Consider the following 15104-nt stretch of genomic DNA (forward strand, 5'->3'; position numbering starts at 1 on the left):
TGTCACCGCTGTCGCCCTGAGTTGAATGGGAATGATCTTATTACTTCTGTGTTTGACATACTGAGGTCTAACTTCAGCGACTTGACATATTCCAGCCTGCCCATGAAAGATTTCTATAGTACTGTGCCACGACCAGGTGAGAATGCCATGGATTACTGGATCCGGTTGAACAAGTCTATTGACGCTGCTGATGAGTGTCTCAAGAGGCGTGGCAAACTGGTAGAGGACCCCAGTGGTGAGGTTGTTTCGATGTTCATTAATCACTGTCCTGATCACAATCTTGCCTTGTCTTTTCAACTGAAGGCTCCTGAGGAGTGGACTGCGGCTGAGGTTCAGAGCCGTCTGGACAACTATGTGAGGAAAATGAGACAGTCTAGTGTTTTGTCTCATAATACGGCATGTCTGTCCATCCCACATCAGAGCCCTGTTACTGTTAACAGCCAGCCCCACTCCAGCGGTACTCAAGCAGTCCCAGTAACACATGAGCCATCTTATCCTATGCCCTCTGTTCCTCTGCAGCCACATGTCAGCCTCTCTTTTCTGCGGACATGGTAAGTGTGCAGCAGCCCTCTGCTTGTCCTCCCTTGACTTCTCATGTCACGCCCCCATCTTTGCCAGTTTCCGGCCCTCCTTCAACTGAGCCAGGTGTTCAACAGATGGTAGCACTGTTTGACAAGGTTCTGTCCATGTGCACTGCATCATTAGCCACTGGTCCTAGGTGCCCACAACCCACGGGTCATTCCCATGGGCACCGCAGTACTCATCATGCTTCGTGCAGAGTGTGTGGCTCACATGAACACACAACCCATGTGCATTGTAGGCTGTACAAGCTATGCCACAGCTGCTTTGACCCTGGACACATGAGGCGTGAATGCCCACAGTTGCGCCAGAAACCAAACATGTCAGTCCCTCCTCCCACCAGTGCTGCTTTAAACTAGCCAGCCCATGTGACGAGAGGGGTAGCATGGGCGGTGTTGATGAAACCCTCACGAATGCAACCGATCCAAAACCATATATGTTAACTGCTGTAATAGCCTCTCTGATGAGAAGACTGTTATTATGGGTTCACAAAGAGTTGACAGGGCTAGTGAGCTGTTTTACACTCCAGTGTCAGTCAGTGGCCGATGCTCCCTAACAGGCATGCTTGATTCAGGGAGTATGTCATGCACACTGAGTGAAGAGGCTGATTGCAAGCTAAGAGCTGCTGGTGTTGCTCTGAATCCACAGCATGTCCCTGAAAATGTGGTGCTGGTTGGTTGTGGTGGCCTTATCACACAACCCAAATGCATCTATGATTTGGACATTGAAGTATATGGGTCTAGGTTTCTTGTGCCAACGTTTGTGGTTCCTGGGCAAAAGATGAACTCATTGTGGGGAGCAATGTGATCCGCCCATCATTCAGAAGATGAAGGCTGATACAAAGTACTGGGAGCTTATTAACTCCAATTACACTGGCACTGATTGTGAAGACTTTCTGCAGTTGATGAGCTGTATCTCACGGTGGTCTGGTCCTGTGATGCCAGATAAAATAGGTACAGTCAGGTTGCGGAAGGGCATCACTCTCCTGCCACAAAAAGAATATGTAGTTTGGGGAAAGCTGCCACCTTCTGCACTTGTGTCTCCAGGAGTACTGTGGTTGTGGAACCCACGTCAGCCCGTTCCACTCCAAAGAACATAATGGTGGGCGCATTATAACACCCATGTGGGGAGATCGTTGGGTCCCTATGAAAGTCCTTAACCCAACACAGAGCCCTGTGACACTTCGTCGCAATGCTAAGATTGCTGATGTCTTTCCTTGTATTGCTGTGGAAGACCTGCCCATCACTCAAGGTCTCTGCGAGACTCTGTCTGACCAGCATACCAGTTTTTCCCCTCATCAGACCCTGTGCCTGACTCTGCACAGCTACTCAAAGACGTTGGGTTGGCTGATATTGACATTGAGGGCTGTGAAGTGTCAGATGGGTGGAAGAGGAAATTGGTGGAGCTTGTGTTGACTTACCAGGATGTGTTCTCTAGAGACAAACTGGACTGTGGTGAGGTGAAAGACTTTGTCCATCGTGATCCACCTCACTGACGACCACCCTTTCAGGCTTCCCTATCGCAGAGTACCCCGGCTCACTATCATAAGTTGCGAGAGGTGCTGTCAGACATGGAGATGAAAGGCATCATCAGTAAGTCCACCAGCCAATACGCCCACCACTGGTAATGGTTTGGAAGAAGTCAGGTGACTTGAGGATATGCACTGACTTCCGCTGGCTCAATGCCAAAACCGTTAAGGATGCTCACCCACTGCCCCATCAGGCTGACTGTCTTGCTGCCCTTGGTGGGAATGCTTTCTTCAGCACCATGGACCTCACATCCGGGTTCTACAACGTTCCCCTCCATGAGTCTGATAGACGATACACGGCTTTCACTACACCTCTTGGCCTGTATGAGTACAACAGACTTCCCAGGGTCTATGCAACAGCCCAGCATCTTTTTATGCGGATGATGCTCAGTATCTTTGGTGACTTGAACTTTTCCAGCCTCCTGTGTTATCTTGATGACCTGCTGGTCTTTGCACCTTCAGAAGAGGAGGCCCTAAAACGTATTGAGATTGTTTTTTCTCGCCTGAGGACCAGCAACCTCAAGCTGGCGCAGAAAAATGTCACTTTCTCAGACGCTCTGTGAGGTTTTTGGGTCATGTAGTGGATGCTGGTGGTGTCTCGGTTGATCAGGATAAAGTGAGGGTTATCACCAGTTTTCAGAAGACTGACCTCATGGATGGTGACGGTTGCACTCCTTCTCAGAGGAAAGTGAGATCCTTCCTTGGCATGGTGATGTTTTACCAGCATTTCATTCCAGGGTGCTCTCGTGTTGCAAAGCCACTCTTTGCTCTAACTGCCGGTCAGAAGAGGACTAAAGGCTGCCATGGGAGTCGGAAACCTGGAACCTTTCGTAAGCTCACCCCTCAAGACTGGACTCCTGCTTGCGAGAAGGCATTTGAGGAACTCAAAGGTGCACTCCTCAGCTGTGCGGTGCTGGCACATCCTGATTTTGAGAGGCCATTCATCCTTTCAACTGATGCTTCCATGGATGGGCTGGGTGCTGTCTTATCCCAGGTGCCAGCTGGTGAGGAGAGAGCAAGACCTATAGCCTTTGCTAGTAAGTCTCTCAGCCGCAGTCAGGCCAAATACCCAGCACACCGGCTTGAGTTTTTGGCTCTGAAGTGGGCTGTGTGCGATAAGTTCAGCCACTGGCTCAAGGGTCACCAGTTCACTGTCTGGACTGATAACAACCCTCTCACGTACATTCTGACTAAGCCAAAGCTGGATGCCTGTGAACAGCGTTGGGTCTCTAAGCTTGCACCATACTGCTTTGAGATCAAATATGTTCCCGGAAAGCTGAACATCGTGGCAGACACCCTGAGCAGGGAACTGTTTGTGAGGCCTTTGGCCCAGCGCCTCCTGTCGGAGCCCTACTTTGAGCTGCTAGAGCAAGTCGGTGATGTGAAAGATGCCAGTGTCCAAGATGCCTTCCGTTTGACCTGTCAACCTCAGTCGATACACAGTGCTCCACCCTCTGCTGTGCTTGATGTGTCTCTGTCAACTGATGACGTGTCTTCTCTCATGTCTTCCCTCTGTGAGTGGGAGTCTGCTTCGCCAGCGTGCAACATCCCTCGCTGGTCACCTGACCTCCATTAGTCCACCTGACTGTGATGTCTCTCATGTGCTGTCCCACGCTGATCTCCTGTCTCACCAAACAGGGGATCCTGTGATCTCCAGAGTAGCCCGTTATGTTGAGCGTAAGCGCAGACCCTCCAGACGTGAGCGCTATCACGAGAACCAACATACATTGCGGCTCCTGAAACAATGGGACAAGCTCACATTCCTCAATGGTGTCCTCTACAGAGTTGTGAGGATCCACTGACAAAACACAAGAGATTCCAGTTTGTGGTACCTGACTCTCTAAAGCAAATGGTGCTGTCTGGCATACACGACAATGCTGGTCATCAAGGTCAACCTCGCACACTCTCCTTGGCTCGTCAGCGTTTCTTCTGGTATGATATGGAGAAGGATGTGCGCAATCATGTGAGAAGTTGCCGCAGGTGTGTTCTCAGTAAGACCCCAGAGCCAGCAGCTAGGGCCCCATTGGAAAGCATTAAGACCTGTGCTCCACTGGAACTTGTGTGCATTGACTTCTGGTCAGCTGAGGACAGCAACAACAAGTCTGTGGATGTTCTTGTGATTACTGACCACTTCACAAAATTAGCACATGCATTCCAATGTCAGGATCAGACAGCTAAGAGAGTTGCTAAAAAGCTCTGGGATGGATTCTTCATGTGTGTGGCTTCCCTCAGCGCATTCACTCTGACCAGGGAGCTAGTTTTGAGAGCGAACTGCTTGCAGAGCTTCTGGTTTTGGGTGGCATTGCCAAATCCCACACTTCACCGTACCACCCCATGGGTAATGGTACCACGGAGAGATTTAATCGCACCCTTGGAAACATGTTACGGTCCCTCCCCCCCAGATCTAAGCAGAAATGGCCTCAGATGATACAGTCCATGACGTTTGTGTATAACTGTACGGCACACGAGACCACCGGCTTTGCGCCATTCTACCTGATGTTTGGGAGGGTCCCGAGGTTGCCAGTTGACCTAATGTTTCGGGATGTCCTTCATGATGACACCATTTGTGACTATGATACCTATGTCAAGTCACTGATGAATGACCTGCGCTCTGCCATGCTCCAAGCCCAGGAACACAGCACGATGGAGCAGAGACACCAGTCTGACCAGTACAACAGAAAGGTGAAGGGTCTGCCTCTTTCACTGGGAGACCAGGTGTTGTTGGCAAACAAGGGAGTCAGAGGAAAAGGAAGCTCTCTGACAAATGGGAACCTGTTGTGTACACGGTAGTCGACTTGGATCCTGCTCTTCACATCTGTCGTATCAGAGACAGAGAAGGACACGAGCGTGTGGTGCATCGCAACCTGCTCCTTCAAGTTAACTTTTGCCCTTGGACACAACATTGAATGACGATGCTGCACATCCTGCTGTGAGCGTTGTCAGTGGCCCCCGAGTCTGACCTGGATGGGTCTGTGACATCTTTGGGGACACAGGAGCTGTACCCCTGCTACACGTACTGTGGCTTCTGTCTCCAGCATTGGCGAACGTGATGACCGCACACTATCATGGATCCATCAGCAATCCGCCGCTGACCCAGTCGAAGATGGCGTTCATGAGACCCCTCCCATAATGGATGTTCCTGATCTTGGTGGGCTGGCTGGTGATGGAGCCTCCCAGACTCCCCTGCTGCTTTCCCATCCCACAGTTTTCATTCTCTTGAACCCGAAAATGTGGACGTGGATCAGGGACTTACTACACGTTTTGGTAGAATCATTAAACCAGTTCGTCGCTTGATCGAATCAATGGCTCAACTTGAAACACTCCTTGGTGTTGAACCTGTTCAAGCAGCGGTTATCGATGTGTGAATTTGTTTATTGCTATATGTTGTCCATTGCTATTGTTTTTGGAAAAGTATAATACAAGCACAGAATTGACGGTATTTTTTTTTCAGTCTGTGCAGTCTGATGGTGATGCCCATAGATATTATGGCCTGTTTTGTGTGGTGTAAATGGCACCTCATTTTGTCTATAGTGTGTCCTGGGATCTTGCTAGGCGCCGAGCGGGTCTCAGGTCTCTTATCCTCCTTGGAGGAAGCTATGTTGCTGATCTAATTCATTGTATATGTGATGTGAATTTGTTTGAGGCCACTGTGTCTATTGTTGTGGGTGTATTTATACATTTTATTTTATTTTTTTTTGTGTACTCTTTAGGATTTTGTGTAATTCTTGGGGGGTGAATGTAACAGGGTCAAAAATCACTTGTTATAATTACACAAAATGTGTTATAAACCCCCAAACCGTTCCTTTTATACCTGACCTTTAGGACCTCCAAGCCTGTAGTTATGTCAGTCAGAGCCCCTCCTCATTCTTTTCTTCTTCTTTGGTGCAACCTTATAAATACAGTGTACCCTTTTGCCTCTCCCCTTTTCTACAATTCCCTGTGGGAGAGGTTGGTGTAATTTCTTTCCCAACACTTTAAAACCCACATATAATTCATATTTAGCCACCCTGATGTTTTTGATTGCAATTTTAGTTCAATTATTGTTATTATTAAGCCTATTTTTGTTAGATGTTATAAGTGTGTAGTATGTGTGCATCATAAATGTGTTTTAGGCGCCATAAATGCTAGCATGGATATATATACTCCTTGCTAGCTTGGAAGTTGTGGTGGGTTGAGCTAACCCTCTTCCCCACTGTTTGTATTTGGTTGTAGGAGCTGGAGTGGGCAAATTATTTACTTGGAGGCCTTTCTTTCTTTTACCGTTTTTATCAGGTATGTCGGATTTCATGTTGTTGTTTTGTTTTATCAAATATGTTACGTGTAAATGCATATTTTATGTTTAATGTAATAATAAATGCCAGCCTTTTCTACAATTCCCCTGTGGGAGAGGAGCTGGAGTGGGCAAATTATTTACTTGGAGGCCTTTCTTTCTTTTACCGTTTTTATCAGACACAACGCAGAATCCCACCGGTTACACCTGTGAAGTAGGCATCTAACAGACCCTTCAATGCACATGCATGGTGGCATATCATCTGACTCAGCGGACATGCTCTGAAGTCACAGTGAAGCCTGCACAGTGACGGAGATCGTGACGGTGTTTAACTTTATGTTAGTCCTAAAGAGAGTTATGTTAACCCAATAATAAACTGCGCATAGACTAACAGGAGGGTTGCTGCCACAGCAGACTTGGCTGACACCTTGTCAAGGATTTTTTTCCCCCCCAGTCTAGCTGTGTGTAATAAATTCATTTTGCTACCTGGAATTTATTACAAATACCTGCCAAGTTCATCTTATTACTCGATAGTCAAACATTTATCACAGAATTCAATTAAAGCCCATAATTGCAGCGCCCTATCATGCGTCGAAATCACCTTTCTGCAAAGGCTGAGGTCAGTTGTAGTCCAGTCACACACATGAATGGCCTAATTAGTGACAAAAATGATTGTGCCACATGATCAGTTATCGAAGTAAATGCGCAATCAAACTGTTAAACGAGCAGCGGGTGAGGATTTAGCTGGAGAGACAACACATAAAACATTTCAATTAATAATACATTACTGCTTTTTCTTTTAAAAAACCCAAACAAAAAGTACGCACAAACGTTTACATACCTGTTAGTGTTACCCAGTGAAGAATTCATCAGATGCCATCGAGGAAAAGCATCATCCGTGCTGAGTTAAAAGTTGCCCGGTCGTTGCGTCCAGCACTGCGAGGCGAGCGGGAGGAGCCGGAGGAGCGCTCGGTGCCATTGCGCACGGGCGAATGTGGATGTGGAGAGCTCACAGATGAAGCTCCAATCTCGCTCGCTCACTTCATTTCCCCCCCACCGGGTCTCGGTGGCTCTATGAGGCTTTCTACAGTGCGACATCCACAACACAGGATACATTTTGACTTTGGATGATGTTCCAGTGCAGTCACTCGAAACCGGTGTCCATTAAATCCAGACACCCTTTGCTCTCTTTCTCCTCCAAAGTCATCACTAAGGGTGTACACCCAATTCCCTCCATACATCCACATCAACTCCTTCACCCATGACACGCCTGCTGTACGGATGCTATGCAAATAGCTCTGATCAGAAAGGGACGGGAAGCTGAAGAGTGAAGTGGGATCTCTTTCCCTTTGAATGAGAGCTGCACAGGCCTTGGCCAGCTCGAGCCCTGACAGCCGCTCACAGAGCTGTTACTCACAGGATGTATATCAGCGCAGACTAATACCGCTGTGACGGTCAGTCCTTATAGGGCATGGATACAATAATGATAAGAACAGTGTTGGAGAGAAAATGGAAATAAACACTCTTAGAGTTGGCCGACATTTTGCTGCCATCTGCTGGCATTCAGGCTGAACTGCTGTTATTCCAAACTGAAATAATGCAGCGCATGTGCGGGTATGTTTACACAGCAAAAGGACAAAATAGAGGAAACAAGGGAGAACATATTAGGAGACACGAATGAAATGAAATGGACACAGCTGAATAATTAATTAATTAAATAACAACAACAACAATAATAGCCTATGGATTGTTTATTTATTTATTTATTGGTGCATCTTTTAGGTTCAGCTGGTAGAGTCACAATGAAGTAAAACACTGCAGGACTCTTTTGTCTTCAGATAGAATCAAGAAGGTGCTGGAAACATTCCCCAGAGATTTTGGTCCGTATTGACATGACAACATCACAGATTTGTCAGCTGCACAACCACAATGTGAATCTTCTGTTATATCACAAGGTGCTCTATTGGAATCAGATCTGATGACAGTGGAGGCCATTGGAACACTGTAAATTTTCTCTCCACTTATTTGAATGAACATTTTAATGAGCTCCTGTACATTTACTTCTGTGCTTTCCATTTTCATCTTTTGCTTAATGTTCAGTGTGGTTAAAAAAACATTAAAATATAAAAATGTAAAATATAAAATGGATAGGTTAGTTGCTTTTATAGTAATTAGGTATTTATGATGAAAAAGAAAAAATATTTTGGCACAGATGTTTAATTTTTTTATAGGGTTTATTTAAAGAACCTTCACATTCATCAGCTGGTAATCCATGTCATATCTTAAAGCAGGATAAAAAGGACACTTGTAATATTTTCACATAAAGTTACAGCAAAACTGTGTTAAAAACTTCCTTTGACAGTACTCTTGAACAAAATAAGAGATATATCACAGACAGTGCATTTAAATTGTTACTTAAAAGAAACAGTACTTGTTAATAGAATATGATGAAAATCTATCATATAAATTGTTCAGATATGTAGCAGCCGGGTGGCTATGAAGAACTTCAGTGCAGACTTCACTTGATTAATTTTCCTTCTTGCTCGACCCACTCGGAGTAGCCTCCTTTAAAATGTCTCGCCCTGAGGGGGAAAAACAAAAAAAGCACAGATAGAGGAGCTTAATCTCTTAATACTGTTGTTTGCTTTATACTAAAAGGTCACCCACAGTTCAGCAAGTCAAAGTATCACCTGAGGACTCTGTACTCCAGCTTCAGCAGTAATGCACCATTATAGATCTTGGATTAATGTTTATGAAACGCAAACCAAGATTTAAGAGTCTGTAAAACAGCAGAAGTTACCTGATTTAAGTTTGATTAGCATTGTCTTCAAAGTGTTCTCCTTGTGTATAAATGTGCCACTCCCACTTTCACAACTTGCACCTGTGCATTTGCAGCAAACACTGATTCTCCTCCAGGGTGTCAAAATAGCAACCCTTCACCTTCAATTCTAGATAAGGACGAGGTGGCACCCAGTCTAAATTATAGTGCACATGCCAAACATGCACTACGGGAAATAACATGCCTGCTCCTGGTCACGCAGTTGATCTGATGCATGTTTTTTGGGCTTGATCACTGTACACTCATTCACTGAGTACAGCAGACCCACTTGAACTGCACATGAATATCAAGTCAGTTTGATTCAGAAGTTGATGATAACTCTCTGCATTCGTTACGAGATTCATTTTGGTCAAAGCGTGACTTCCTGGGAGACATCTAAATGTAGCAGGAGTGCTGGAACAATAAATAAGGATAATAATTGAATGGTAATGATTTTTTTTTGTTGCTACTTATAGGCCAGATAAGACTTCATATTTTTGTAGATATGGTCAGTAGAAAAATACATCTGTACGGGAATTACATGTTCACAAGACTAAGTAAAGAATTTCTTTCAACCCGCCTATCAAAGCCAGTGAGACTGCATGCAGTTTAAAACCTGAGTCTAATCTCTTTGCAGTGTATCTGATCTTCACTCGGCATAACCTGATCTGCAGGACGCTCGTCTGTGACCTAACTGCCCATTTTGGGTAAGTTTCGGATCCCTGTCCAATTTGCCAATTTAACTTGTTAAGTGGCCACATTTCTCCACCATCGCCCTGTACCATTTTACCTTTGAACTGGTTGTGGAGAAAGGGAAAACAATTCACAGCACAACATACAGAGCTTGTTACACAGGTTTTCTGCCATGCCCCTGTGCTTTCAGACTTTGTAAACCTCTCATTGATAAAATGCTGCAGATCTGTAGTAGACCTCACCTCTTTAGAAATTTACCCTGGAAACACACACACTGTGTTTCCACAGTTGATTTCCACTGGTTGTGTGCTTAATCTCCAGGTTTGTTTTGCATAGAAACAAGGACATTTATTACTACTTACTTGCTAAATCCCAGCTGATGAGCGATGCCTAGTGCTCTGATGCTCCTGCTGCCACTTTTGCAGTGAAACACAATGTTGTCGTCAGCTTTCGTGGGAGCCTTCACTTCAAACCTTTGCTCAAAGAGCTCAGGGGACAGCTGCAGAGACCCCTCCAAGTTGTCCACTGAGATACATACCAACAAAGACCACACATGTTAACTTACAAATGCAGGAAAACAGGAAACCAGACAAGTCCCTACAAGTATCAAAATCCTGCTTACGTGGGACATTGACGGCCTGGGGAATGTGTCCAGCCTGGTACTCATCAGGATTTCTCACATCAAAGAGCTGAATGTTATGGCTTGCCAGCATGGTCTTCAGCTCTGAGTAGGTCACCACTGAACCTGAAAAGCAACAAAGAAAGGAAACAAGAGGCAAGTTAGAGTTTTAAATTATTTTGCTTATAGTGCTTGTATTCTTTGAAAATGATGTAAAACCACCATTCCGCCATTTCTTGATTTAATTACAGTACCTGTTAACTGAACCCCTGCTGATGGTAAACACTGTGGCTGCCTGGTGTGGGGGTGAACTAAAAATACCGCCTGGCACAGCTAAGCTACAGTATTATCTTCTCTATGAAATATGGAGTGAAACTGCTTGTGTACACCACCTGCAGCCCATTCAGCCGGGAAAAATGCTGACTATAGGCAGCCATAAACACCGACTGTGGTATTTCTCAGGCAATTGACGCTTTAAGACAGCATTCCAGCAGTTTAACACAAATATCATGAGATCCAACTATTAATATCAACCACTAAGAAAGATATCTGTAGCCCCAAAGTGGCAAGCCTGCCTAATATTGCACGATCATTATGTTATTCCCGTAGGACGATTTCGACCGGGCACAACGACGCCTTTACCATCTTGTGATGCTTCGTCGCATTTCGGACTCCATGTTGAAAAAGTCCGAAATATCGAGCCAAAGGCCGGGTAACACCTCCGGTTCGCCTCCGTAACAACCTGGCAGAAACTCCGGGACAGCACGAACGACAGCATTATGCACACTGCTGGGCTGTGCAAACTGATACGGGATAACTACATACTGCTCGTTATTGTCATCACTATACATTCACTCAGCCGGTTCTGAGAAACCATCCTACTCTGACAAAACGTCCTACCCGTGTTATAATTTGACCATGACTTGCGACTAAACCTAACCCTACCCCTAACCATAACCCTAATCATAACCATAACCTTAAGAAGTATTCTGGATGGGTGAGAGAAAAAGAAGTTAATTCGGCGTTGGTGTTGTGCGCATGCGGCGCATCTGCGCAGAAACGTTGGGTAGGATGTTTGTTCAGGTAGGATGGATTCCCAGAACACCGGCCTTCTTCTTCGCCTTCTTTTTTTTGGAACGCTCCCTTTATCAAATCAAAGTTTATTTATATAGCACATTTCAAGACCGAGGTACACCAAAGTGCTTTCCATAAGATCATAATACAGATAAAATCAAGTATAATAAAATTATAAATATGAGAATACAATAAAATAGTTACATAATCCAATGCAATCCGGATGCAGTTTGCCCTAATTGACCTTAAATGCAATGTCGAACATGTATGTTTTTAAACGTGATTTAAAAGACTGAATAGAATCCGATGCGCGTATATGGAAAGGAAGTGTATTCCATAATCTAGGTGCTGCAACGGCGAAGGCACGATCACCTCTGGTTTTCAAGCGAGACCTGGGTTGCACTAAGAGCAGTTGGTCTGATGATCTTAGTGCTCTTGTGGGGCTATATAGGCAGAGAAGATCAGCTAGGTAATCAGGTGCCATATTATTTAAAATTTTATAAGTAAAGAGTAAAACTTTAAAATCAATTCTAAATTTAATGGGGAGCCAGTGTAAGTTTGCCAGGACAGGAGTAATAGTGCGTTTGGCGCCAATCTCAGGATGTAGCAGTTATAGCACCGTCGTAACCGTCGTTAAAAAGGTTTTCACTTTCCCCCGATGGATGGCAGTGAAATGAAAGTTTTTAAAACTTTGTGCCCCTTTTCTGTAGTCCCTTTAAGTGTTTAATGCATTTCTACAGTAATCAAGAGAAACATCAATGCTACAATAAGTTAACTGACTGTTCGAACACACCTGGCATGTCTACTTGAACTGAAGATAAATTTTCCTCCTCAAATCTTGATACGAAGTCAAAGTTTTGTTGAATAATTCAGTTAATTTAAACACTTTAAAGTTTAACCACGTATTTCACCTTTACGCTGATTTTTTTTTTCTTCTTCTCAGCCTGCTGGTGGTTGGATGCCCCGTTTCCACTGGCAACCGTAAAATCCGTTAGGTCTCAGAGCTGCATAAGTGTTGAAAACACCTAAATCTGTGGTATAATAAATTAATGAATTTAAAAAAAAAATGTATCAATTTTCGCTTCCTCTTTTTCTCTTTGAACAAGTGCATAATGTATTTAAAATTGCAATCACATTAATTGTAGATTCTATTCATATTTTTACTTTTTTAATCCAAATACATGCAAGCCATCAGTATCTTCAGCACTAACATGACAAAAACGTGCATAAAACCTGCACGTTTTCTAGAAGAAGAAAGGCCCACATAATAAAACGTTATACACAATCAGTCAATGATAACTTCAGTGCAAATATTGTCAGTTAAAGACACTGATGCCTTTCCTCTGGTACAGGAAAGAGATGCGGTTTGGGCAACAGCTAAGAATGGGTTAATAATCAATGTTTTCAGGTTTTTCCGCTGCTCAGTTGGTCTACCCTGAATAAAAAGATTTTTTTAAATTTAAATTTCAGCATCTCTCATTTGTCCCAACCTTTCAGCTCTTTGCAGTATTATAATAACAGCATTGTTATTATTATTATTATTATTATAGTGCCATGTCTTGTAGAGTGACTCGTCCATGGTTTTAAAGGAATAGTTAAAACTGAAGTTTCAACATCTGCCGGATGATGCAGGATGTTTTATGACTCTGTGGTGTCCAGTGCAATCCTCTATGTTATTGATGTACTGCAGCAGCAGACTGAGGGTACTGCATAACAGCACTACTCAATAATCTGATTCACGTGGCCAGTAAAGTCGTGTATGTGGAGCTTGACTTTCTGACAAATGTTTCAGAAAGGAGGATGCTGTCCAAGCTACAGTCAATACTGGAGAAATCCTTCACAACCTCTCCATCTCGTGCTGGACGGCTGCAGGAACATGTTCAGCAAAAGACTCATTCAGCCACGATGCACCACTGAACACCACAGTAAAGCATTCCTACCCATGGACATCAAACTTCATGACCCTTGGAGTGTTTTCACCCGTAATATCTTATCTAAGGTACATATTATTTTTTAAAGTTTGCAATATTTTAATTCAACATCACACTTTGAGGGCCTTAGTTTACTAATTTTTTATATAGAAACTTTACATTTAGTATCTTTCATAATTATATTTTATGTGAGTGTCTGTAAAAAAAACAAACAAACAAAAACAATTTACCACAGGATTAATAAAGTATTGTGATTATGCCTTTATTTAACACATCTGCCTAGGTCTGCCTTTTCTTTAGTGTAATGGAAATAAATGACAGCTACTTTGTGGCTCTCAAAGGGACAAAAATAGATCTTAAAAACTGAGCAGTAGTGTCTCTTTGCAGACATGACAACAGTTACTCACCATCAGTTTATAATTAGCTCATCTGTAATAACACTAACAGTAAGAGTTCATCAGGAATGTATTTTGAGCCTCAAGCATTCAGTACTTTGTAAGAAAGTTACACTTTCCTGCACAGACACTGCAGTGGTGGTTGAAGAAACAGTTCTCACATATCGTCATGCTGTTTCATTAACATGTCGTTGTTATTGAAACAGCACCTGCACATCCTGTGCAAGTTTATCTTGCTAATCAAGTAAGCCTGGGAACAATTTCCCCCCAGTGTGCTTAACAGTCTATAACAGCTTTGTTTTACTTCCTTACACCTTAGTCTTTCAACTTGTGAGCCCACTGTTATCTTACAGATGCTAAGTGTCTTCTGTCGATATGTAACACTTACATGTAAACCACACCCACCCTCTGATTTTTGCCTCCTCCCTCACTTGTCAGTGATTCCTGGTGGTCCCACTCTCTCGTTCAGGAAGCCCACTGTATACCATAGAACAACACACCAACACAGTAAACTCGTGGAAAAAAAGGACTTTTGTGATTTGTAAAATTACTTGATGGGTTAATTTTTGATTTTTTTTAACATTACAAAGCTTTCCACTTAATTTGATTTAAGACTATTTTTAGCTGTTCAGTGAACTTGGTCAGTGTTTGTTTGGGACAACATGACTGAAATGTTGCTGCTCTCTTTATCTGTCCTTCAAGACTTTACCTAGAGATGTGTCAGTGCTGTGCTGTGGTTGAAATCCTGATGGAAAAAACATGAAAACAAGTCAGTTGTTAAGTCAGGCTCGGAAAACCTGACAGAGGACAAGCACTGACAATTTGCCGATGGTCTGATGTATGGAGCCACACGCACTTCACTGCAGGGCTCAGAGGACAGACATGTAGTGACTACTGGGACGTGAAGGGTTTTTCATATGAACATGTATTTTCAGGCATGTTAGTGAATTTCTTTCCATTCGTGAAAATCTAATTCATGGAGATATCTTTGAGTTATCTCAAAGAACACTAACCTCCAGTTTAAAAATCTTAGGACTTAGCCATGATTTTTCTTCCAACCTTTTCCCTTTATTATGTGCAAGTGTCATTACTTTTATGATCAACCATCCATATATGATTGCTCTGGCTCAAAGGAAAGGACAAAATATGGAGACCACACATGATTTGCATGAAAAGTAAAAATTGCTAAAAAACCAA

The 15104-nt window shown here is 43.6% G+C and overlaps 1 protein-coding gene across 2 annotated transcripts; it reads right to left on the reverse strand.

The window, feature by feature from the left end:
- Nucleotides 1-8598: 8598 nt before the first annotated feature.
- LOC116314515 (thiosulfate:glutathione sulfurtransferase-like) lies at nt 8599-12567 on the reverse strand. 2 transcript variants are annotated; one of them, XM_031732568.2, is made up of 4 exons: nt 12375-12567; nt 10511-10633; nt 10251-10413; nt 8599-8959 (listed from the first exon to the last, which is right to left on the reverse strand). In XM_031732568.2, the coding sequence occupies exons 1-4, from the start codon at nt 12379-12381 to the stop codon at nt 8896-8898; spliced, it is 357 nt and encodes a 118-aa protein (XP_031588428.1). In that variant the 5' UTR covers nt 12382-12567; the 3' UTR covers nt 8599-8895. The 2 variants fall into 2 exon arrangements, with proteins under 2 accessions (XP_031588428.1, XP_031588429.2); XM_031732569.2 differs by lacking the exon at nt 12375-12567 and adding an exon at nt 11150-11365.
- Nucleotides 12568-15104: the final 2537 nt, after the last annotated feature.

Source organism: Oreochromis aureus, linkage group 9, assembly GCF_013358895.1.
Source record: "Oreochromis aureus strain Israel breed Guangdong linkage group 9, ZZ_aureus, whole genome shotgun sequence".
Taxonomy (NCBI): domain Eukaryota; kingdom Metazoa; phylum Chordata; class Actinopteri; order Cichliformes; family Cichlidae; genus Oreochromis; species Oreochromis aureus.